This window comes from Oncorhynchus masou, chromosome 5, assembly GCF_036934945.1.
Source record: "Oncorhynchus masou masou isolate Uvic2021 chromosome 5, UVic_Omas_1.1, whole genome shotgun sequence".
NCBI classification, from domain to species: domain Eukaryota; kingdom Metazoa; phylum Chordata; class Actinopteri; order Salmoniformes; family Salmonidae; genus Oncorhynchus; species Oncorhynchus masou.
This window is the reverse complement of record NC_088216.1, coordinates 48,192,369-48,217,753: the sequence shown is the minus strand read 5'-3', so window position 1 is coordinate 48,217,753 and position 25,385 is coordinate 48,192,369. Positions and strand designations below refer to the sequence as shown.

Here is a 25,385-nt window from a genome sequence, read left to right as displayed (position 1 = left end):
TGAGAGAGAGAGGAGAGAGAGAGGCTCGTTACAGCATGCGTTCTCAAGGAGAGAAAGGAGGACAGCAATTACTATATCCAACACCCCTACAGCGACAGCAATAAAGCGGCTTTCTCCTGGCAGTGTGTTAGCTAGCCAGCTGCTCCCCTCTCTTTCACTCTCTCTTTCTACCTCTCCCCATCACTCTTTCTATCCCTCTCTCCCTCTCTGTCTGTCTCATCTGTTATATGATTGATCCGGTGAAGGATGCTGAAGTTCCGCGCGGACCGGAGGGTGAGGTAGGTAGGGGGACAGCGGAGTAGCCGAGTCTGGGGGAGGTGGACTGTGCTGGGGCTGGCTGGCAGTGTGTTGGGGGGATAGAGAACCAGAAGCTGGAGGTCAGAGAGGACTGCAATGCAGTGCTGCTGGAGAGAAAGAACAGGGAATCTATTTTATGGCTTTTATTTGGCAGTTGTGTGAGTTAGCGACTGATACAGTGATAGCATATGTGTATAGGATTGTGTGTGTGTGTGTATGTGTGTGTGTGTGTGTGTGTGTGTGTGTGTGTGTGTGTGTGTGTGTGTGTGTGTGTGTGTGTTGCGGCTACGGCTTGACTTTCATGCTAGTGTGAGTAGCCTAGCAGTCATGGCTAAACGTTGCTACCATATGTTTACACTATATAACGTGAGGGCAGTGATTGGAACTGGTCCATTGTTTATCAAGTAATTTTGTCGTCCAGTTTGTGGTCATATTAAGGACACTGATGTTACCATATGCTGTTTAGCTACTTGTTTTTCCCTAAGCAGAAGCAGGCAGCGATGTGGTCTCTCTCTATATAGGTTTGTAGGTTACGCATGAACAGGCATGCTCAGTCGCCGGACCCTCTGAGACCAAGTCACTCACTCACACACACACACACACACACACACACACACACACACACACACACACACACACACACACACACACACACACACACACACACACACACACACACACACACACACACACACACACACACACACAGGTCAGCAGCAGCTGTCCCGGTGCCCAGGCAGGCTGTAGGTGGTTTGTCAGTGGTTTGTCGGAGGTTTGTTATGGTTAGCTGCACACAGGCAGAGGGGTGTGTGTTTTGTCCCTTTGGTGTCAGGAGGTGCATGCCTTCTGCCTGACTGTGCTCTTGGCTGGCCACCATCATCCTCTCTACCTATCACTGCATGTGTGAGTTTGTTTGTGTATGTGTGTGTGTCAAGTGTGTGTGTGCACACGTGTGAGTGCCCAGTGTGTGTGTGTGTCTGTGTGTGCAAATGAGTATGGTTGTGTGTGTGTGTGAGAAGGAGGATACACAGACTCTCTGCATGGCAGAGTCTGGGCCAGATGCCACACACATATTATCATCCAGTAGTGCGTAGAGCCAGAGCCAGAGAGAGAGACAGGCTGTGGGGGTGGAGGTGTTCGGCCCTGCCTTACATAGAGCGTTGTTCTTCAACCCTGGTTCTGGAGACCCCCGGGGTGGTCAGGCTTTAGTTCCAACCCAGCACCAAAACATCTGATTCAACTAATAAACTAATCATCAAGTCGTTGACTAGCTGAATCAGATGCTTTCAGTGCTGGAACAAAAGCTTGCACAAGCTCTGGCTCTAGGAACAGTGCCTTAGTGTAGTGTACGGCAAAAGACTACCATACAGTATGCTGTCTGTCCTCGTTAAAGGGTCAAGGCCCTATCTAGTGATTTCTAAAACCTGAAACTTGGACCTGCTATCTACAACCTAAAATGGTTCTTTGGCAGTCCCCATAGGAGGACACTTTGAAGAATCCTTTGTGGTTCCAAGTAGAACCCATTTGGGGTCCATGTAATACCCTTTCCACAGAAGATCCTACATGGAACCCAACATAGTTCTACTTGGAACCAAAAAGGGTTCTCCTACTGGGACAGCCAAAGAACCCTTTTGGAACCCTTTTTTAAGAGTCTAGGTGGATCCCTGGGGCTATGCCATGGACCATCATTGATCCTCACAGTCTTCCTATGTCCTTACTCTGTGTCTTTGGCCTACAATATGTGTCCTCTTAGGCTGTAAAACTACTAGGCTGGCTTGGATGAGTAAAGAGAGAAGCTTTCAGATCATGGACTAGTACAACACTCTTTGAAAAAATGGTGCAATCTAGAACCAAATAGGGTTCTTCAGCTGTCCTCATAGGAGAACTCTTTGAAGGACCCTTTTTGGCTAAAGGTAGAACCCTTTTGGTTGCAGGTGTAACCCTTTTGGGTACCATGTAGGACCCTTTCCACAGAGGGTTCTACATGGAACCCAAAAGAGTTATATCTGGAACCAAAAGGGGTTATCCTATGAGGACAGCCGCAGAACCCCTTTGGAACCTTTTCTCACAAGAGTTTAGGATATCTATAGTTAAGACGGGTGTTTTCCTATAAACGTTTTTCTGACTTCAGGCCTTTCCTCCTGTCCTAACAATCTTACCATCCCCTCCTTTGATAAGACCCTCATGTCTGCAGTCTGTCTTTCAGACTAGCAGCAGGGGAATCCCACAGTCAGCTTTGAGCACACTCCTGTGTGTTTTGCAAATCCGCTTAAGAAACCATCCCCGAGATCAAAGGTTATTCACTGTTATCTTTCACTATACAAAGCCTCGTCAGTTTAACTCCCGTAATTGTACATCTGTGTACAAGATGTGTGTGTGAGCAGGTATGTTTTGTCTGTGTATGCATGTATGATGTGAGTGTGCACAGGTATGCAATGTAAGTATCTTCATGACTGTACACGACCGGGTGATTAGGGGTTTTCATGTGTTTGTGTCAGTGGTGGCTGGTGGGCAGAGATACAATGAGAACAGGCTCATTGTAATGGCTGGGATAGAATAAATTAAATTGTGCAATAATTGTCTTGAGTATCTTTCCATCCATTCCAGTCCCACCGTTACGATGAGCCTGTCCTCCTAAACCTACGCCCTCTAGCTTCCTCTGGTTTGTGTTAATGCCAGTGAACCAGGTTGTGTTTGCAATGAATCCAGTCTACAGTGGGATTGATGAGATGGAATATCGAATAGAGTCTAGTATAGCTCTGGTGAGGAGAAGGGGAGGCAGGGTACCACACTGCACCACTCCACCTATAAAACCACAGCTATTTACGACTGGTTAGATTACACTGTGCAGCAGAAACAGGAAAGACATGCACACACCAGCCCTTGCCTCGGCCCCCAGCGGGTGTAAAATCAATAGCAGGGAAGGGACACCGACACACAGATCACAGGAACACTTGTACATCCAGACAAACAGAGAAAGCCACACCACTCCAGACATGTACCTATTCCCTACATAGACTGTCTAACTGAGTGCAGACATAATGTTTTAGCCTGCTGTCTGATGGACAGAGGAGCTGAGGGAGAACTCATGTTGTGATGTTGTTTCTTGATCATCTCGATCGTCTTGACCATCGTGTTGAGGGAGGTGGCTGAATAGGACCCTGATTGACCACCATGTCATGTTGACCCCTCACCACACACTGATTCTGGATCAGTAACTAATCACTTCTGTTGATAATGAAACTGTTCTGGTTGCTGAGGTGCTGTGTTGCTGCTGTGATGTCAGCGATCAACAGATCAGCCATCGATCAGCTGCGCTCATCATGTCTGACAGCTACACAGCATGGATCTCCACCAAAAATGGCCTTCTTTCTTTCTTTTTCTTCTCCTCTCCTCCTCTCCAGCCAAAATGACCCGAGCGGACCAGCTGGACATCCAGTGATCCAGATCCAGCTGAAAGAGACCGGACCGATTCACACCTACATAACGTGAGTGCAACATTAATCTTACTTTAATACAACCGTACCCTAAGTATACTTAGACCACTACATGATTGCCTGACAAGCCAATTCAAATCTTATTATAAACTAATCTTAACCTTAAAGGGATAGTTTGAGATTTTGGCAAATCTGCTTACCCAGAGTCAGATGAACTCATAGATACCATTTTTATGTCTCTGCGTGTAGTTTGAAGGACATTGAAGGTCGTTTCTGGAGTGATTGCTAACTAGGTTAGCGCAATGAATGGAAGTCTATGGGATCAGCTAGCATTAGGGAAATAAGAGTAGAAAAAGTCAAAAAAAGGGCTTACTGTCCAAATCTCAAACTATTCCGTTAAACCAACATAACCCTAATCAGACAATTACACAAATACTTGACAAGAGTACAATCCAAACTCAACGTTAATCCAACTTTACCCTAACCTAAATCGAACCGATACACGCATACCGGAGTCCTGACGTGACTACCCCCCAAACGTAACCTTAATGCAACCTTATTTAGTGTTGCTGTATTCAGAAGAATGAACAAAACATCCCTTTCACTCAGCTTTACAGCCGACCTGACACTATAGCCTGACACCAGACAAGAGAACACATCATTGTGTCATGCACACAGACAAAGGGGCTGTGATATAGGAGAGGAGGAGACAGTGTGTGTGTGACAGAGGGAACACTCTTAGAAGAAATGGTTCCAAAAGGGTTCTCCGGCTTTCCCCATAGAAGAACCTTTTTTGTTTCCAGGTAGAATCCTTTTTGGTTTAAGCTGGAAACAAAAGGGTTCTTCAAAGGGTTCCCCTATTGGGATTTTCAAAGAACCCTTTTAGGTTCTAGATAGCACCTTTTGTAGAGAGATGGAATATAGTAGCAAGTTTCCACTGAGTCCCTTTGATCACACCTGTCACTATGAGGTTTGTCACACGGTCTCTACAAGGGTATGCACAGTGATAGAAAAAGTGCCCAAATGTCATACTTGAGTAAAAGTAAAGATATCTCATTAAAAATTAAAAATTACTCAAGTAAAAGTGAAAGTCACCCAGTAAAATACTACTTCACTAAATGTCTAAATGTACTTGGTTTTAAATATACTTAAGTATCTCAAGTAAATGTAATTGCTAATGAACTCAGAAAAAAAGAAGAAATGTTCTCTCACTGTCAAGTGCGTTAATTTTCAGCAAACTTAACATGTGTAAATATTTGTATGAACATAACAAGATTCAACAACTGAGACATAAACTGAACAAGTTCCACAGACGTGTGACAAACAGAAATTGAATAATGTGTCCCTGAACAAAGGGGGGGTCAAAATCAAAAGTAACAGTCAGTATCTGGTGTGGCCACCAGCTGCATTAAGAACTTCAGTGAATCTCTTTCTCATGGACTGCACCAGATATGCTAGTTCTTGCTTTGAGATGTTACCCCACTCTTTCACCAAAGCACCTGCAAGTTTTTGGACATTTCTGGAGGGAATGGTCCTAGCCCTCACCCTCTGATCCAACAGGTCCCAGATGTGAGATCCGGGCTCTTCGCTGGCCAACACTGACATTCCTGTCTTGCAGGGAATCATGCACAGAATGAGAAGGATGGCTGGTGGCATTGTCATGCTGGAGGGTCATGTCAGGATGAGCCTGCAGGAAGGGTACCACATGAGGGAGGGGAATGTCTTCCCTGTAATGCACAGTGTTGAGATTGCCTGCAATGACAACAAACTCAGTCCGATGACGCTGTGACACACTGCCCCAGACCATGACAGACCCTCCACCTCCGAATCGATCCCGCTCCAGAGTACAGGCCTCGATGTAACGTTTATTTCCTTCGACGATAAACGAGAATCCGACCATCACCCTTGGTGAGACACAACCGCGACCTTTCACTGAAGAGCACTGTTTGCCAGTCCTGTCTGGTCCAGCGACGGTGGGTTTGTGCTCATAGGCGACGCTGTTGCTGGTGATGTCTGGTGAGGACCTGCCTTACAACAGGCCTACAAGTCCTCAGTCCAGCCTCTCTCAGCCTATTGCGAACAGTCTGAGCACTGATGGAGGGATTGTGCATTCCTTGTGTAACTCAGGCAGTTGTTATTGCCATCATGTACCTGTCCCGCAGGTGTGATGTTCGGATGCACCAATCCTGTGCAGGTGTTGTTACACGTGGTCTGCCACTGTGAGGACGATCAGCTGTCTGTCCTGTCTCCCTGTAGCTCTGTCTTAGGCGTCTCACAGTCTCACATTGCAATTTATTGCCCTGGCCACATCTGCAGTCCTCATGCCTCCTTGCAGCATGCCTAAGGCACATTCACGCAGATGAGCAAGGACCATGGGCATCTTTCTGTAGAAAGGCCCCTTAGTGTCCTACGTTTTCATAACTGTGACCTTAATTGCCTACCGTATGTAAGCTGTTAGTGTCTTAATGACCGTTCCACGGGTGCATGTTCATTAATTGTTTATGGTTCATTGAACAACCATGGGCTGCTTTTTTTGCTGATTTTTTTTGTTGCTGAGTTTATATAATTAAGTATAGGGATGACCGGGATGTTCTCTTGATAAGTGCATGAATTTGACAATTTTCCTGTCCTGCTAGCCATTCAAAATAGAATTTTGTGTGTCAGGGAAAATGTATGGAGTAAAAAGTACATTATTTTCTTTTGGAATGTAGTGAAGTAAAAGTTAAAGTTGTCAAAAATATAAATAGTAAAGTACAGATATCCCCAAAAATTACTTAAGTAGTACTTTAAACTATTTTTACTTAAGTACTTTACACCACTGGGAATACACAGTGCAATTGTTACAGGAAAGCACTTGAGCTGATGTGGCCCAGCAATCTGCTCATAGGCAGAGAACTGGGGTCTGCTTACTGTCAAACTGTGTGTGTGCGTTCGGGTTACTCGAGCTTATCCAAAAAGCTGGCACAAGAAAAGACATTAAGGACCATGACATTGAGACCTACACCACCCATCCCCCTGCTCATTCCCCCCCACACACACTCACAGAACACATAACGCACTTCATACACTCACACATTGCAACACTGTTTTGCTGCTAGCATATGGGATCCAGGCTCCTATTGGATTTTTAAGCTGGTATTATAACATTTATACCAATAATTACACATTCCTGTCAGGAAGATAAATGCCCTGGTGGTGTTAAGACAATACTCCCACCCCCTTCATATTCTGTTTCTCCACCACAATCAATTCTGTATCGAGCTGATGATGCATTGGACATTAATAAGATATGATGGTGCCAGTAAAGAGGCAGGGTTTTACAGCAAGTTATTGTTCAAAGCTACAATATAAAATACTGTAGCTAAACGGTACAATGGGGATATTTACAATATACAGTATTTACCGTCAGTTTGATAGGGGAGTTGATGGCACTCTTTTACAGCAAAAACCTGAGGAAGAGCTGAATAGGAAGGGAAATGGTTAAATGATTGAACTGGAAGTAGTTTAACGGGTTAGTTTGGAAACATAGTCAGGACACTGCAGTGTGAACACCTCTACTCTCATGTTAATTGTCTTGGAATCTGGGTGAGGAGGGGTGCTGTGGGATTATTTAAAACACTCACTTGGCAAAAAGGGTCAATATATATATCTGGATATGTGACATTTTATTAGATAAAAGGAGTAGACATGCTCTAGATACACATGTTGTCACGTTTCAGGTAAGACCCAAATGCAGACTGTGTTGAAGTAACAATGTTTATTACAGCAACAGGGGCAGGCAAATGACAGGTCAAGGCAGGCAGGTGTTGATAATCCAGAGTAGTGGGGCAAAGGTACAGGACGGCAGGCAGGCTCAGGGTCAGGTCAGCCAGAGGTCGGTAATCTAGCTGAGAGACAACACCAGTTGACTTGACAAACAAGACGAACTGGCCACAGACAAACAGAGAACACAGGTATAAGTACCCAAGGGATAATGGAGGAGATGGGTGACACCTAGAGGGGGTGGAGACAAGCACAAGGACAGGTAAAACAGATCAGGGCATGACAGTACCCCCCCCCCCCCTCTAGGAACGCCACCTGCCGTCCTACTTGGACGCATACCTGCTTGAGCGGGGTGTCAGCGTTGGAATTCAGAGATGAGGCCTGGGTCCAGGATGTCCCTCGCTGAGACCCAGCACCTCTCCTCCAGGCCATAACCCTCCCAGTCAACCAGGTACTGGAATCCCCTTTCCCGAGGTCGAACCTTCTGGAGCCTTCTCACCTTGTACTCCAGTTGATCATTGATGAGACAAGAGAGAGGGGTGGGCCTGGAAACAGGAGACAAGTGGCTGTGAGAGATGGGTTTAAATCTAGACACATGAAAAGTAGGAAGTATACGGAGGGTACGGGGCAACAGAGGATGAACAGCAGAGGGGCTAATTATTTTGGAGCAGGGGGGAAAGGTCTCGGCTTCCGGGAGTGTAGCCGCAGGGCTATAGTGGCTTGCCAGCGCATTCCGCTTAATATCCTTGGGTACAGGTTGGTGTTGTGGAAGCGAAGTGGCCCGTGCCTTACTGAACCCCTCCCTGGGGTCTTGGTACTCTGCTGGAATGGCAGAGAGGTTCGGGGCAATTTCCAAGCCTCCAGGCCTCCAGGCAGAGCTGATTTCAGGCAATGAGCGTGGCAGAACGGGATCCAGCCCACGATGGCATCAGTAGACCAGTCAATCGAGGGATTGTGTCGCTAAAGCCAAGAGAATCCCAATACCACAGGAACACTTAATGACCGGCAGCACCACAATACAGACAACTCTGGGTGTGAAGTCTGCGTACACATTCGGCTGGAGACAGCCTAGCCCTGCCGAGCTGCATCGGCTCGGGAAGATGTAAATCGGCAGACTCCGGAGGCTCTTGGAGGAACTCTGGTAAACTCGGATCCTCTCAGAGGCGTAGACACTGGCGACTTCCAGAGTTCATCAGAAGTAAGGTGGGATCCTTGAGGGAGCAATTGGGACCGCATTCAGACCTCTTCTCCCTCCTACGCTCCCGTGGCCGTCCATCGATCCGGATGGTCAAAGCATTGAGTGCGTTGAGCTCCGTCGGTAGTTCCAGGGCTGCAAGACCGTACTTCCTCCGATAATCCGTGCAGGAACATGTCGAACATCGCTTCCGGGTTTCAGGCACCCTCCGCTGCTAGTGTGCGGAAATCCACTGCTTAGTCTGCCACACTGAGGGAGTCCTGCCGAAGCTGGAATAACTTCCGGGCAGCCTCTCTTCCGGACACCTGAGCCTCATAAACCTTTCTCACCTCCGCCATGAATACCTCCAGACTGAGGCAGACAGTGGATTGTTGCTCCCACACCGCTGTGGCCCAGGCGAGTGCCCTCCCGGACATCAGCATAATAATGTACGCTATCCTCGAGCAGTCCGAGTGGAACGAAGAAGGCTGCAGCTCAAAAATGAGGGAGCACTGGGAGAGAAAGGCCTGGCAGGTTCTGGAATATCCATCGTAGTGCTCCGGGTGAGGTATGCGAGGTTACCGGAGAACCGGGGTGACGGCACTGCTACCAGCCGGGTTACTGAGGGGCTGGGAGGTTGCCATCGTGGTAGGGTGCCTCGTAGGCAACCCACAGAATTGCTTCCGCAATGCGTCCAATGCTAGGTTGTGAAGTTCGGCCACGTCCTGGAACCCTTCCATCAGACCGTGAAGCAATTCCTCGTGCTTATCAATGGTGGCTCCTTAGGAGGAGGTGGCATTGCGGAGCTGGTCCAAGTCTGCTGGGTCAGTCATGGCCAGTTCGTACTATCATGTTTCAGGTAAGACCCAGATGCAGACTGTGTTGAAGTAACAATGTTTATTACAGCAACAGGGGCAGGCAAACGACAGGTCAAGGCAGGCAGGGGTCGATAACCCAGAGTAGTGGGTCAAAGGTACAGGACTGCAGGCAGAGTGGTCAGGCAGGCGACTCATCATCAGGACAGGCAAGGGACAAAACCAGGAGGGCGAGAAAAGGAGAGACTGGGGAAAAGCAGGAGCTGAGACAAAATGTTGGCCACAGACAAACACAGATATAAGTACTCAATGGGTAATGGGCGACACCTGGAGTGGGGTGGAGACAAGCACAAGGGAAACAGATCAGGGCATGACACATGTCCTTAATTTTTATTTTTTTACCTTTGTTTAACTAGGCAAGTCAGTTAGGAACAAATTCTTATTTTCAATGACGGTCTAGGAAAAGTGAGTTAACTGCCTTCTTCAGGGGCAGAATGACATATTTTTACCTTGTCAGCTCAGTGATTTGACCTTGCAAACTTTCGGTTACAAGTCCAACGCTCTAACCATAGGCTACCCTGCCGCCCCAATTGTATATTTCTACATACGTACATCTAATCCGGACCTCAGAAATCTCCCTGCTGCCGTATGAGTCCAGGGAGATATCTGCGGTGATATCCCTTCAAGACATGCCCCTGATGCGAGTGCACCCGCTTATATATATTTTTTGACTATTTTTAACTCCGGAAAACGTATGTATCAACATGCTGACATATCTAAGCCTTTATACTTAGGCATGAACATATCCATGTATTTTAAGAAATGTATAATTTATGTTGTCATTAACTGATCTTTTATGGATCCATATAAAAAAGAATAATCATAATCTCAGTAGATATACTTACATGATATGTAATATTCATCCTCCGTATGTCTGATCGAAAATTGGCTAAATCCAATGACTGATCAATGTCCAGCTGCCAAAGTATTTGACCTGTTCAGGAGCCGAACATCATTGTGCTTCTTCACAGGAATGTGACATAACTGAGCATACATTTGCACCATATTCAGTACATCGTCATATTTAATCCAAAGCACATCTCTGCTATGTCTTTAAAAAAAAAGCAGCATAGCAAATCCAGAGCTCCAATCAGAACACGTTTTCTGTAAAGACGCAAACGTAGGCCAATCTTTGCTAAAAAATGCATTATATTTTATTTTTAAATAAAAGTTGCACACTCTCAATACCCCTGCCTTCCCTGTTTGTTATGGATGATGGATGTGATCGAAATCTAATCTAATCCAATAAAAATTGTATTGGTCGCATACACATGGTTAGCAGATGTTATTGCGAGTGTAGCGAAATGCTGGGGCTTCTAGTTGCGACAGTGCAGCAATATCAAAAGCAATCTAACAATTTCACAAAAACTACCTAATACATGCAAATCTAACTAAAGGGATGGAATACGAACATGTACATATACATATATGGATGAGAGATGGCCGTGCGGCATAGGCTAGATGCAATAGATGGTATAAAATACAGTATATACATATTGGATGAGTAATGCAAGTAATGCAAGATATGTAAACATCATTATTAAAGTGTTAAAGTGGCATTAATAAAGTCACTAGAGATCCATTTGTTAGAGTGACCAATGATTTCAAGTCTGTATGTAGGCAGCAGCCTCTCTGTGTTAGTGATGGCTGTTCAACAGTCTGATGGCCTTGAGATAGAAGCTATTTTTCAGTCTCTCGGTCCCAGTTTTATTTTCAGTTTTATGTTGCAAAATTTGAAATTGTGTTTTTTACGTTGGATGAAAGTACAGACTCAGAGCTACAAAATGAAAAATCATACACGGCAGTTGAAAAGTAATTCTGGTTTGAGAAAATGGCCTTTGTATGTTTTGCTACACCTACTGGAGAACTCTTTTATGTCTTTACCCATTCAGCATTCTTCCTACCCTCTTAAGCTGACAAAATTAGAAATGTATAATATCTGAAAATATAGCTAGAGTCTTACCCGTATAAATGGATGAACGCTTCATGGTAGACTGGAATCTCTTTAACTAAGTAAGACGTCCTGTGCCATTTTAGTTTTGTTCGAACAGCTTTCTTGGCCCATTGTGTAACGTCACTCCGATTTACATTGACAATGTGCAATGCCATAAGAATCATCATCTTTCTTCCTCTCTGTCAGATATGCAATCAAACACCAGAATGTTCTCCTTCTGTAACACCCGGGTGTGGTGGAGGAAGAAGTCAGGCGCAGGAAGCAGAGAGTTCAGGGTAGCGCTACTTTTAATACACCACAACGGTGAAACGACACCAACCCAAACCAACGCCCCAAGCACGGGGAATTTAAACAGTCCGGCAAAATATACACACACACGGACAACTGTGATGTACAGCCGTGTACACACGTACACTGAAAATAATCCCGCACAACCAGCAGGCAGGCCGGCTGGTAATAAAGCCCAACCAATGAAGAGACTAATTCGCTTCCTATGATTCCCCTGCGTCACCATGTCCAATGGAACCGTGGCCTCCCTGACCAACACTGACCCTAATGGCCGGCTATCTAGGGAGTGCACGGGGAAGGGAGAATCTAACAGCCTGGCTTGCAGTCAGGGTTCCAATTCATCCCAAAGGTGGGATGGGCTCTGCGCAGGCTTGTCAAGTTCTTCCACACCGATCTTGACAAACCATTTCTGTATGGACCCCGATTTGTGCACGGGGACATTGTCATGCTGAAACAGGAAAGGGCCTTCCTCAAACTGTTGCCATAAAGTTGGAAGTACAGAATCATCTAGAATGTCATTGTATGCTGTAGCGTTAAGATTTCCCTTCACTGGAACTAAGGGGCCTAGCCTGAACCATGAAAAACAGCCCCAGAACATTATTCCTCCTCCACCAAACTTGACAGTTGGCACTATGCATTGGGGCAGGTAGCGATCTTCTGGCATCCACCAAACCCAGATTCATCTTCGGACTGCCAGATGGTGAAGATTGATTCATCACTCCAGAGAACATGTTTCCACTGCTCCAGAGTCCAATGGCAACGAGCTTTACACCACACCACTTCCGCCGATGCTCGGCATTGCGCATGGTCGGGAGGTTGAAGTCGCCAAGTACAAAAAGTGATGAGCCATCATCAGCAAATTAGCTGATCAAGGTATCAAGCTCATTGAGAAACTCTCTAAGAGAGAGTTTGGTGGGCGGTGGGCGATAGATGACAACAATGTGACCGCATGGAATTCAAATGGGGAGATGTAACAGGTGATTGAGGGAGAAACAAGGAAATCTCCACTTAGGATAAATGAGCAGCCCTGTGCCATCACCAAGATGACCAGATGCTCTCCAACTATAAGGGAACACTTAGTCGTATTAAGAGAGAGCAGCTGGAGTATATGATTTCTGTATATGTTGTTGTTTTTGTAACTTTTTCTGTGCATCAGAGCTTCCAGTTTGTTTGTGTCTGCATCATGTGCATGGGCATATTTATGTACAGATGCTATTAAAAATGAATCACACATTAGCTTTGCTTACCTTGCTTATGCAAATAATCATGCTCTGCTCCCAATTTCTGCACTTCCAAAGCCTACTGGACCAGAGAAAATGAGGGGAGAGGGAGAAAGTGAGATATAGGAAAAGAGAAAGATGGAGGGGGTAAGAGAATTTGATTTAGGAAGAAAGAGGTCAAGATCATGCGCAATAGAGATATAAAGAGAGATGGGGCTATAGAGAGAGAGAGAGAGAGAGAGAGAGAGAGAGAGGGAGGGAAGCTGGAGGAAGGAAAATAAAAAGAGTGGAACAGAGGGGAGGATCGGAGGTGAGTTAAATAGATAGATAGAAAGAGAGAGAGAGAGAAAAAGGGAGGAGATAGTACAATTCATCCCTCCTGCTTGTCAGCGGATCAATATCTAGCAGGGTGGGCATTGCAGAGCAGGATTTGGCGATGCAGGGAGAGGCAGAGCATGCCTTTATATAGACATCAATAACTGGATCACTGAACACACAACACAGGGCTCGGCAAGAGCAGAAGAGGAGCAGAGGAAAGGAGAGAAGTCATTCTCCCTCTTTTCCACCTCTCCTCTCTCTCTTCATTCCCTCTCGTCTTCACTCTAAAAGCATTTGAGTATCAAGGGTCATTTTTGACACGCCAACCTTATCCAGGCGGTCTCGAAGATAATGTGTTTACCTGTGTTATTAACGTTGAGTGTATAAGTCACTGAATCTATCTCTCTGTCTCTGTCTCTCTGTGTAGGAGCTGTGATTTGGAGATGAATGGGAATGTAGGAGGTAGAGGACCTGTGAGTTCACCCAGCGACATTAACTGCAACTCCAACAGCACCACCATGGTATCAGACCTATCCTCCCCAGAGTCTCAGACCCAGCCCCAGCCCTTCACACCACGGGTCAGTACACACACACACACACACACACACACACACACACACACACACACACACACACACACACACACACACACACACACACACACACACACACACACACACACACACACACACACACACACACACACACACACACACACACGCAGGCAAGCACACATACACACATCTCACGACACCGTTACACCTCACTACACCACACACCACATCATGGTTTTATGACAGATTCAGCGATGCAAAGAGGTCCCTTTTGTTGTCTCATCTTCCCTCTCCCCTTCTCTCCTTCCCTCGTTTCTTCTCCAGGCATCTCGTACTCCAAAGAAAGCTGCTACATTTGGGAAGCGTTCTAACTCCATGAGGAGGAACCCTAAAGCTGTAGTAGCTAAGCAGGGCTGGCTATACAAACAGGTAATTCAGCTCTATACACTATTCTCCATCAGCATGATGCACTTTCCTTTATGCTTAGTGGTTTTAAGGGTTTTAGGCTCGGTTTCTGTAGAAGAACTTTGTGGTCATCTGCTGATGTAAAAAGGGCTCTATAAATAAATGTGAGTCAAATGCCCCATAATACCCCATAAATATCTCATAACTAGGACCAGATATGCTCTTCTTCCAGTATTGCCATTCTTCTCTACATTTTTCAGTTCAATATTTCCTTGTCTCTCCCATTTGTTTTGATCCAGTATGTCTCAGACCGTTACTTTGTTTTGGTCCAGTGTTGCTTTCCCTCTCGCGTTGTTTAGGTCTCATTGAATTTGTCTTCCTGTCTTTTACATAGTGCGGTACTTCTCACACTGTTTAAGTCCAGTTTTTGTGTGTGTCCCCCTGAAGTTATTTGGTCCAGTCTAAACTGTTGTGTCGACTCTCTGGAGTCCCATCCATTTCACTGTGTGTTTTTCATCCCCTTGTCAGTGTCTCCCTTTAGGCCAGTCAAACCCGTCTCAATATGCGTTTTTCTCTCTGTCTCCCTGTAGGCCAGCAGTGGAGTGAAACAGTGGAACAAGAGATGGTTTGTCCTGACTGACCGATGCCTGTTCTACTACAAAGGTAGGTTACTGTCATAGTATTGCCTTCTTTCTTTAAATTCTCTTTTCTTTTTTAAATATCCCATCATTGGAGGACATCTTTATAATTCTGCTTTATTCTACTGCATTTCATTGTATGTTTTAGTCAGAAAGGGTTTTCCTTCATTCTTGGCGCACTGTTTCTCTTCTCTTGTCTTCTCTTGTGTTTGTGTGGTCGTGTGCTATGTTGTTTTGTCAGCAGGTAGAATTCACAGTAACTGACAGATCCGGTTGTTCAACCATGTTTTGGCTAAGTCCCAATATACTCTATCTTGTTTTCAGACAGATTGGTCAACCTTGTCCAACAATATCTGCAATGCACATATACGGTTGAAGTCAGAAGTTTACATACACCTTAGTCAAATACATTTAAACGTTTTTCACAATTCCTGACATTTATTCCTAGTAAAAATGACCTGTCTTATGTCAGTTAAGATCACCACTTGATTTTAAGAATGTGAAATGTCAAAATAATAGAAGAGAGAATGATTTTCACCTTTATTTCTTTTATCATCACATTCCAAGTTGGTCAGAAGTTGACATACACTCAATTACTTTTTTGTAGTATTGCCTTTAAATTGTTTAACTTCTTGCGTCGAGCAATCCCGGAACCTATTTATAGCCTCAAGCTCATTAGCTCATTATTCATGAAAATCGCAAATGAAATTAAATAAATATATTTGCTCTCAAGCTTAGACTTTTGTTAACAACACTGTCATCTCAGATTTTCAAAATATGCTTTTCAACCATAGCTAAACAAGCATTTGTGTAAGAGTATTGATAGCTAGCATAGCTATAAGCCTAGTATTCAGCCAGCAACATTTTCACAAAAACAAGAAAATCATTCAAATAAAATAATTTACCTTTGAAGAACTTCAGATGTTTTCAATGAGGAGACTCTCAGTTAGATAGTAAATGTTCAGTTTTTCAAAAAATATTATTTGTGTAGGACAAATCGCTCCGTTTTGTTCACGTTTGGCTATGAAAAAACCTTTATCCAGTTATAGCCTCAAGCTCATTAGCATAACGTAACGTTACCTATTTATGAAAATCGCAAATGAAATGAAATGAATGTGCTAGCTCTCAAGCTTAGCCTTTTCTTAACAACACTGTCATCTCAGATTTTCAAAATATGCTTTTGAACCATAGCAAAACAAGCATTTGTGTAAGAGTATTGATAGCTAGCGTAGCATTTAGCGTATCATTTAGCGGGCAACATTTGCACAAAAACCAGAAAAGGATTCAAATAAAATAATTTACCTTTGAAGAACTTCGGATGTTTTCAATGAGGAGACTCTCAGTTACATAGCAAATGTTCAGTTTTTCCTGAAAGATTCTTTATGTAGGAGAAATCGCTCCGTTTTGTACATCACGTTTTGGTACCAAAAAAAAAAAGAAAATTCAGTCATCAAAACGGCAAACTGTTTTCCAAATTAACTCTATAATATTGACTGAAACACGGCAAATGCTGTTTAGAATCAATCCTCAAGGTGTTTTTTACATATCTCTTCATTGATATATCGTTCGTGGAAGCCTGCTTTCTCCTCTGAATCGCTTGGAAAAAGACGTGCAGTTGAAGATGACGCACCAATTTCGACGCAGGACCCCGGGCGGACACCTGGCAAATGTAGTCTCTTATGGTCAATCTTCCAATGATATGCCTACAAATACGTCACAATGCTGCAGACACCTTGGGGAAACGATAGATCGGGCAGGCTCATTCCTTGCGCATTCACAGCCATATAAGGAGACAATGAAAAACAGAGCCTCAAAAATCCTGCTCATTTCCTGTTTGAAGTTTCATCTTGGTTTCGCCTGAAGCATCAGTTCTGGGGCACTCACAGACAATATCTTTGCAGTTTTGGAAACATCAGAGTGTTCTCTTTCCAAAGCTGTCAATTATATGCATCGTCGAGCATCTTTTTGTGACAAAATATTGCGCTTAAAACGGGCACGTGTTTTTATCCAATAATGAAATAGCGCCCCCATAGATGTAAGAGGTTAACTTTGGTCAAATGTTTTGGTTAGCCTTCCACAAGCTTCCCACAATAAGTTTTGTCCCATTCCTCCTGACAGAGCTGGTGTAACTGAGACAGGTTTGTAGGCCTCCTTGCGCGCACACTCTTTTTCAGTTCTGCCCACACATTTTCTATAGGATTGAGTTCAGGGCTCTGGGATGGCCACTACAGTACCTTGACTTTTTGAAAGTATGCTTGGTGTCATTGTTCATTTGGAAGACCCATTTGCAACGAAGCTTTAACTTCCTGACTGATGTCTTGAGATGTTTTCTTCAATATATTCACATAATTTTCCACCCTCATGTTGCTATTATTTTGTAAAGTGCACCAGTCCCTCCTGCAGCAATGCACCCCCACAACGTGATGCTGCCACCCCCGTGCTTCACGGTTGGGATGGTGTTGTTCGGCTTGCAAGCCACCCCAATTTTCCTCCAAACATAACGATGGTCATTATGGCAAAACAGTTGTATTTTTGTTTCATGAGCCCAGAGGCCATTCCTCCAGAAAGTATGATCTTTGTCCCCATGTGCAGTTGCAAACCGTAGTCTGGATTTTTTATGGCAGTTTTGGAGCAGTGGCTTCTTCCTTGCTGAGCGGCCTTTCAGGATATGTCGATATAGGACTCGTTTTACTGTGGATATAGATCCATCCAGCATCTTCACAGGGTCCTTTGCTGTTGTTCTGGGATTGATTTGCACTTTTTGCACCAAAGTACGTTCATCTCTAGGAGACAGAACGCTTCTCCTTCCTGAGCGGTATGACGGCTGCGTGGTCCCATGGTGTTTATACTTGCGTACTACTGATTGTAAGATGAACGTGGTACCTTCAGTCGTTTGGAAATTGCTCCCAAGGATGAACCAGACTTGTAGAGGTCTACAATTTTTTTCTGAGGTCTTGGCTGATTTCTTTTGATTTTCCCGTGATGTCAAGCAAAGAGGCACTGAGTTTGAAGGTAGGCCTTGCAATACATCCACAGGTACACCGCCAATTTACCCAGATGATGTCAATTAGCCTATCAGAAGCTTCTAAAGCCATGGCATCATTGTCTGGAATTGCCCAAGCTGTTTAAAGGCACAGTCAACTTAGTGTATGTAAACTTCTGACCCACTGTAATTGTGATAGAGTGAATTATAAGTGAACTAATCTATCTGTAAACAATTGTTCGAAAAATTAATTGTGTCATGCACAAAGTAGATGTACTAACTTATTTGCCAAACGATAACAAGACATTTGTGGAGTGGTTGAAGTTTTAATGACTAAGTGTATTTAAACTTCCGACTTCCACAGTACATACATGGGGTTGACTTAACAAAATATTTACAATATTTACAGCATGTATACATTGTCTATGTAACCTTTATTTGAACCAGGCAGTACCACAGAGCGGCAGGGTAGCCTAGTGGTTAGAGTGTTTGACTAGTAACTGGAAGGTTGCAAGTTCAAACCCCCGAGTTTCTTTCGTTCTACCCCTGAACAGGCTGTCATTGAAAATAAGAATTTGTTCTTAACTGACTTGCCTAGTTAACGACATCACGGTGCACGTTCCCCAAGGGCACCCCCCCCCCCAAGCTCAACTCAAAAGATGGTGCACAGAATGCAAAAATATTCCTAGAAATTTTTAACCTCCACACATTGACAAGTCCAATAGCTCAAATGAAAGACAAACACCTTGTTCATCTACCCAGCGAGTCAGATTTCTAAAATGTTTTACGGCGAAAACATAGCACATATGTATATCAAACCACCACTAGGACACATACAATATGTAGCCATATTGTCAAGCAAAAGACACAATCACAAATGCAGGATTAAAAGATAAATAATTCACTAACCTTTTGAAAATCTTCATCAGATGACAGTAATAGGACATGTTACACAGTACATTTATGTTTTTTTCAATAATACGCAATTTATATCCATAAATCTCCGTTTACATTGACGCTATGTTCAAAAAATGCTAAAAAATGTCCGGAGAAATTATAAATAGCTCCGCCAGATAACGCCAGATAACAGCAATACACATCATAAACTTTGACTAAATATACATGTTCTTAGTTAGAAAGATACACTGCTTCTTAATGCAACCGCTGTGTTACATTTCTTTTTAACGTTACAGAATTCGTTCACGAGGCAATATTCTGAGGCGGCGCTCAGACATAAGCAATATTTCTCTGCTATGTTGGAGTCAACAGAAATACAAAATTACAACATAAATATTCCCTTACCATTGATGGTCTTCGATCAGAATGTAGTGGAAGGAGTCAAACTTACTCAATACATCGTTTGGTTTCAGGTTGTGTCTTTGTATTAGCATATGCTAACAGCTTCAGCTGAAATGCACCCAAAATGACTTCTGATCCCGCACAGTTGCACATCAAAACTTCAAAATTACATATTATATGTCGACTAAACTGGTCAAACTAAGTGCAGAATCAAGCTTTAGGATGTTAATAACGTACAAAACAATTGGCGATTCGACCGAAAGAATGCAACTCTTCTCAGATAACCTGGAACAATGAGTGCCCTGTCTACAATTGCGCCAGGACGCGCAGCTAAATTCTCGTGACACTTCAGTATTTTGCCCGCCAACCGGCCAAAGCTCACAGGATTTTCTCCATTACTCACCCCATTGAAAGAACACAGCACGCTGAACACACAGAAACTGTTCCCAGATCCGTAGCTGGTTGGGAAGGGTGGGGGCGATGACGTCAAATTTGGGGTAACTTTCCTGATGAGAGAGAGAGTTTGGGAGAATGGCTGCCCTGTGAGTTCTGCTTTACATACAGCCATAATTTGAACGGTTTTAGAAGCTTTAGAGTGTTTTCTATTCAATAATAATTATTATATGCATATATTAGCAATTTTGGACAGATTCTTTTTTCTGTTTACTATGGGCACGCAATTCCTCCAAAGGGGGCAGTATTGTGCATAGCCTTAACAGGTTTTAAATAAAGGAAAAAAATTAAAAAGAGCCATGGTTTGTGTCTCAGCTGGCATTATTTTAAGCAGAGCCCTTCGTGGCTAGAATTTGTTTTTCAATGGAAACCTGGCCAAGACAGCTCACTACACCTGCTACCTCTGTCTGTCTCTCAGAGTCCTACTCTGGGGATTTGTTTGGTTGTATCTGCTTTGGCAACTGGAAAGCTTTGTTCCCTCCTTGGCTTGGTTGTACTGTCATAGGCTGGTGTCACATGTAAAATGGTGGCATTGTTTTTTTTTTTGTAGCTACAGTACATGACGTCATGTCAGTGTGTTCTGTTGGCAGAGTGGAGGGCTGTGGGTCTGGTGCATGTCACCACTATGTCAAGAGGACTGTTGACTGGTTCAAGGTGCTTTAATATCACACAGTGTCTCTACTCTCCTCCATGCCAAGTCCCCAAATCTTTGTGGTCTTCATCTGTCATCTTCTGAGCCACAGCCAGGAGTGGAGAATAAACAATGTGGCATTTGAATATGTCACACGGCTTGACGTATCTTCTTAGAGTTTGATGTACAAGCTACAGTAAGTGTGTGTGGGTTTATGGGTGGCTCTGTGTACATATAGAAGTGTGAGAGGGTCATTGTGGTATGTGGTGAGAAATGCTTTACAAAAGACTTGAGTACATTCGGCTATGTCAGCAATCTATAGAGATTGATATTTAACACACACACGCACACACACACACACACACACACACACACACACACACACACACACACACACACACACACACACACACACACACACACACACACACACACACACACACACACACACACACACACACACACACACACACACACACACACCTTATACAGCACAGTCTCTCCACCAGGGCAGCATTGAAGGTGACTCACATCGACTGCACACTTCTCCGGAAGACGGAATTCTGAGAGTGTCGAGGTTGTCTCTGTCTCTTAACGTGACAGATGTTCAGTCTGTCATTCCCACTGGTCCACCTGCAGCCCTCTGCTACCCATACAACCCACGGCCTGGTAGAATGACCTCTCTATACTCTCTAAGTCCCTGACCTTCAGGTCCTGTCTGCCATATTTGAAGGGAAAGGGGATACCCAGTCAGTTTCACAACCGAATGCATGGAATTGAAATGTGTCTTCAGCATTTAACCCAACCCCTCTGATAGCAGAATAGACAACAGTCCTTCTCCAGCACCAAAAAGCGTCATGACATTCAGTGACATTCACTCTTGAAGAATAGAAGAAAAGTTGGGACACCTGAAAGGGGGCTGAAATATGGAATGCAAATACAGCGGTGTCTGTCCTGCGCTCATCGAGCTGTTTCAAGTTCGGTAGCGGGCTGGACCCAGTTGATAATGTTGCATGTTCACTAGCGGGCTGGACCCAGTTGATAATGTTGCACGTTCACTAGCGGGCTGGAACCAGTCGATACAATGTTGCAAATTTGCTTGCGAAAGACAGACAGATAGAAAGGCAGACTGGCAGAGTAGAGAGATTAACGCGATTCAAAGACCATGAACTAACTTTCACTGGTTTATACCTTGAGAGGCGGGGGTGCTTGTTTAATTTGGAATAAGCTTTTAATATTTCATATGTACCACTGTAGAAGTACAAAGTAGCATTTTAAACAAAATGATGGATAATTAGAGACCCCCCCAAAGTTTGACATTTGTTGCACTTGTCTCATTCGGAGGGGGGGGGGCTAATGTAAAATCAGCTGTGTGTGTGTGTGTGTGTGTGTGTGTGTGTGTGTGTGTGTGTGTGTGTGTGTGTGTGTGTGTGTGTGTGTGTGTGTGTGTGTGTGTGTGTGTGTGTGTGTGTGTGTGTGTGTGTGTGTGTGTGTGTGTGTGTGTGTGAGATACCCTTGTTTCTAGGAAATCATGCACACAATCTAAAATTTGACCAAATATTTAGGAACAGGTCATCATTTCATGGAGTATATGAAGGAAGAAACCACATAGAAAAAGTGATAAGCAAGTTAGGTAAAACAAAAACAAAAAGATTTTCACCAAGTCAAATGAATTTACTGAGATAGAGGTTTCATGATGCTTGTATCTAAACCGAAGTTGAACATTTTAAGATTGTTTTGTACTTGTACACCAGTTGTGGTCTCTATAAGCTTCAATATGAGGCCCTAAATCTAGCATGAGAGTGCATCCTTGTAGTCAAAATGTGTTTAACTTGGGATAAGTTGAGCCCATCGTTGAGCCAATAGCAAGTTGAGCAAATGGAAGTGTTTTGTTCCCATTTGTAATGCAAGGCATTATCGCTAGCATATGAGGTAGCAACAGGGTCTGGCCTATTTTAAAAGTGTTAAGAAAAGTACAAATTGTTTGTTAGGTGTTAAGCCTCTGTTAAAAGATGCTTAAAAGACAAAAAGCGATTGTGATTGTGTTGAAATGTGTTTTAAAAAGGAAGTGGTATTATTTAATTCAGTACAAGCGTTTGTGAGCAGCTTAACTTACCCTGTCCCGCAGCTCAACTTACCCCAGGGTAAACTGTACCAAGAGACCACTGTTTTTGATCAAGCTATGTTTTCAAAACTGTAATGTTTACATGAATTCTGATTATTTCCAGGGATACACAACATCCTGAAATATACACTAAGTGTACAAAACATTAGGAACAGATTCCTAATATTGAATTGTTTTCCCCTTTTGCCCTCAGAACAGCCTCAATATGCCAGGGTATGGACTACAAGGTATCTAAAGCATTCCACAGGGATGCTGGCCCATGTTGACTCCAATGCTTCCCACAGTTGTGTCAAGTTGGCTGGATGTCCTTTGGGTGATGGACCATTCTTGATACACACGTGTGTCAAGATCTGCAGAGTTGCAGTTCTTGACACACTCAAATTGGTGCGTCTGGCACCTAGTACCACACCCCGTTCAAAGGCACTTAAATATTTTGTCTTGAATTGCCCAAGTACACAATCCATGACTCAATTTACTCAATGCTTTAAAAAATCTTGTCTTTAATCTGTCTCCTCCACTTCGTCTGATTGAAGGTAACATCAATAATGGGTCATAGCTTTATGCTGGATTCACCGGGTCAGTCTGTCATGGAAAGAACAGGTGTTCCTAATGTTTTGTATACTCAGTGTATGTACGTATCTTTGTTAGAAATAATATTAGATTTCCCTTAATGGAGTGATGCTGAATGTAAAAAAGGGCTCAACTTACCCTACTCTACCCTATTGAAACCACTCAAACACACATCTTCCTAGTCCCGAGAGAGAGTGAACTCCAGGTTCTTTGGGTTAAAAGTGATTTTGTTGGTGAATCTACCAGTATTCTGTGAACTACAGGATGCAACTGGGTGTTTAATTCCCAGTTTCCCCAGTAGTTAACCTGGAGTTGCTCCTTTTATAAAACACTCCACTCCATTTCCTATCCCGTACACACAGACGCAAATCCAACGTGAATAAGGACGTATTCAAAGAAAAGAAGAGAAATGAAATGATAAGAATAGAACCGGGAATCAGAAAACGCCCCCACATGAATTGGAGCTTAGCAGCTTCTAAGAATCTTTCATATTGAAATGTTCCGGTTGTTCTGTGATTCAATAGCTCAGTGTGAAGCGACGGCCAAATTCACGTTGAGCAATATTCACAAACTGGCCCCAGAGCCCCGCTTGCTTTTCTATAATTTCTCCATTTCCTTTTCTTTCCTTTTCTTCCCCCTTTCTCTCCTTCTGGTCACAGTGATTCCTCTCTCGGGATTTCACACACGTCTGTTGGGATGTTTTCATCTCCCTCCCTTTTCTCCCAGCTGTGTTGTGGAAAAAAAGAGAGGGAGGAAGGGAGCATGTCTGACTGTGCGATTTACTGCCACGATCACCATGCCAGCAAGGAGAGAGGGGCAAAAAGATGCTAAGGCCTTTTGTTGTTGGGACTTGAGGGTGACATTGTCAAAGCATGTCAGCTGTCCTGGCCAGAGGAGGTGGAGTAGTTGCTCTATACAAGGAGATTAGGAGTGTGTATAGAAGTCCCCGGTTCTCTTAAGTGCTCAGGCAGGGATTCCAACGAGCAACTTTGCAGCTACATTTCTGCAACTCTAACAACTCTAGCACTACACACCACCCCCATCTCCAAAGGATCATAAAACATCCCAAATATCCAATTCCCAACAGGGCAAAATACCTGACTGCCTAATGCTGTAAGTACAGTCGGGGACTAGATGTCACAAGTTACCAATGTCCTAGCTGACCCTGAGTGTACAGTAAATATAGAGGAATTCTTTGCTAAATAGAGTGTTTTTGCATTACTTAACTAATTGGCATCTTCAGAAGCGTTGATATGCTGTTGTTTTGGGATGCTAATATATAGCTGTTAGGGAGTAGATTTACCCTGATCCTGTGTCTTAACTCTCTCACACATACACACATACACCCACACACACACACACACACACACACACACACACACACACACACACACACACACACACACACACACACACACACACACACACACACACACACACACACACACACACACACACACACACACACACACACACACACACACACACACACACACACACACACACAAAGGGGAGGGAGTCTGTGTGGTGTCAAACAAGAGTCAGACTTGAGTCAGAATGAGGTGACATTTTAGGCAACTTTCTTCTTCATAAGTGTTTGTGCTAGCAGGAGTGTCTTCAGAAGTGTGTGCTTTCAGAGGTGTGTTTGCTGTGTGTTTTGCCTCTCCTGGCATCTCTGTGTCTCTGGATGGGCACGGCGTTTGTTGGTGAACACTGAGAAGCTCTGCCACAGGTTTCACAATCACAACTCTGTTTCTTCTCACCAGTCTTCTCCTTGGGATTATCTTGAGGCGACTTTGAAAGGCTGTTTAGCAATAAATCACATAGTTTCTTATTACATCCATTATTAATGTGCGACTATGTTTATGTGATACAGTATATTTAATACAACTTGATAGCCTTTATAAGATAGTTCAGTTGTAGGGTAGAACTGTTTGAGAATGAACAGATTTTTGCAATGAAATACAGAACTTGTGAGCTCAAGTTTGAATTTGTTTGAGGAAAGAGGAGTGGCTATTTACCTTTTCTGTGTGTTGCAGAAAACCCTGCTCTTTGATTGGTAGAGAGAGGGCAGGTACAGTTAGCTTAAGGCCAGTATTCAGGATTCCAGCAACACTGAGTCACAAAGGCTGATCGCTATCACACAAACACACGCACGCACACACACACACACACACACACACGCACGCACGCACGCACGCACACGCACGCACGCACGCACGCACGCACGCACGCACGCACGCACACGCACACACACACACAGCAAATAGTACTGTATGATTGCACAAACACAGCTCCCCCTCCCCCATCCCTCCTCTCAGTCTCTCCCTCCCTCTCTTTCTCTATTCTGCTCTCTCTCAAACACACGTGTGCTCTGCAACCGAGGAAGGCACTTACATATA

The 25,385-nt window shown here is 44.0% G+C and overlaps 1 protein-coding gene and 1 long non-coding RNA gene across 2 annotated transcripts in view; one reads left to right on the top strand and one right to left on the bottom strand.

Annotated features, from left to right (window-relative positions):
• The first annotated feature begins 231 nt into the window (after positions 1–231).
• LOC135539734 (pleckstrin homology domain-containing family A member 6-like) overlaps positions 232–25,385 on the top strand; it is an 82,510-nt gene continuing 57,356 nt past the window's right edge. Inside the window, 5 exon segments of the mRNA XM_064965809.1 lie at positions 232–278; positions 3,702–3,785; positions 13,753–13,903; positions 14,204–14,308; positions 14,875–14,947. Of these exon segments, the coding sequence (XP_064821881.1) occupies positions 247–278; positions 3,702–3,785; positions 13,753–13,903; positions 14,204–14,308; positions 14,875–14,947 (445 nt within the window). The 5' untranslated portion in view covers positions 232–246.
• On the bottom strand, positions 7,448–14,879 carry LOC135539735 (uncharacterized). Its single transcript, XR_010455663.1, has 3 exons — positions 14,602–14,879; positions 7,836–8,041; positions 7,448–7,660 (listed from the first exon to the last, which is right to left on the bottom strand). It is a non-coding gene; the product is annotated as an uncharacterized LOC135539735 (long non-coding RNA).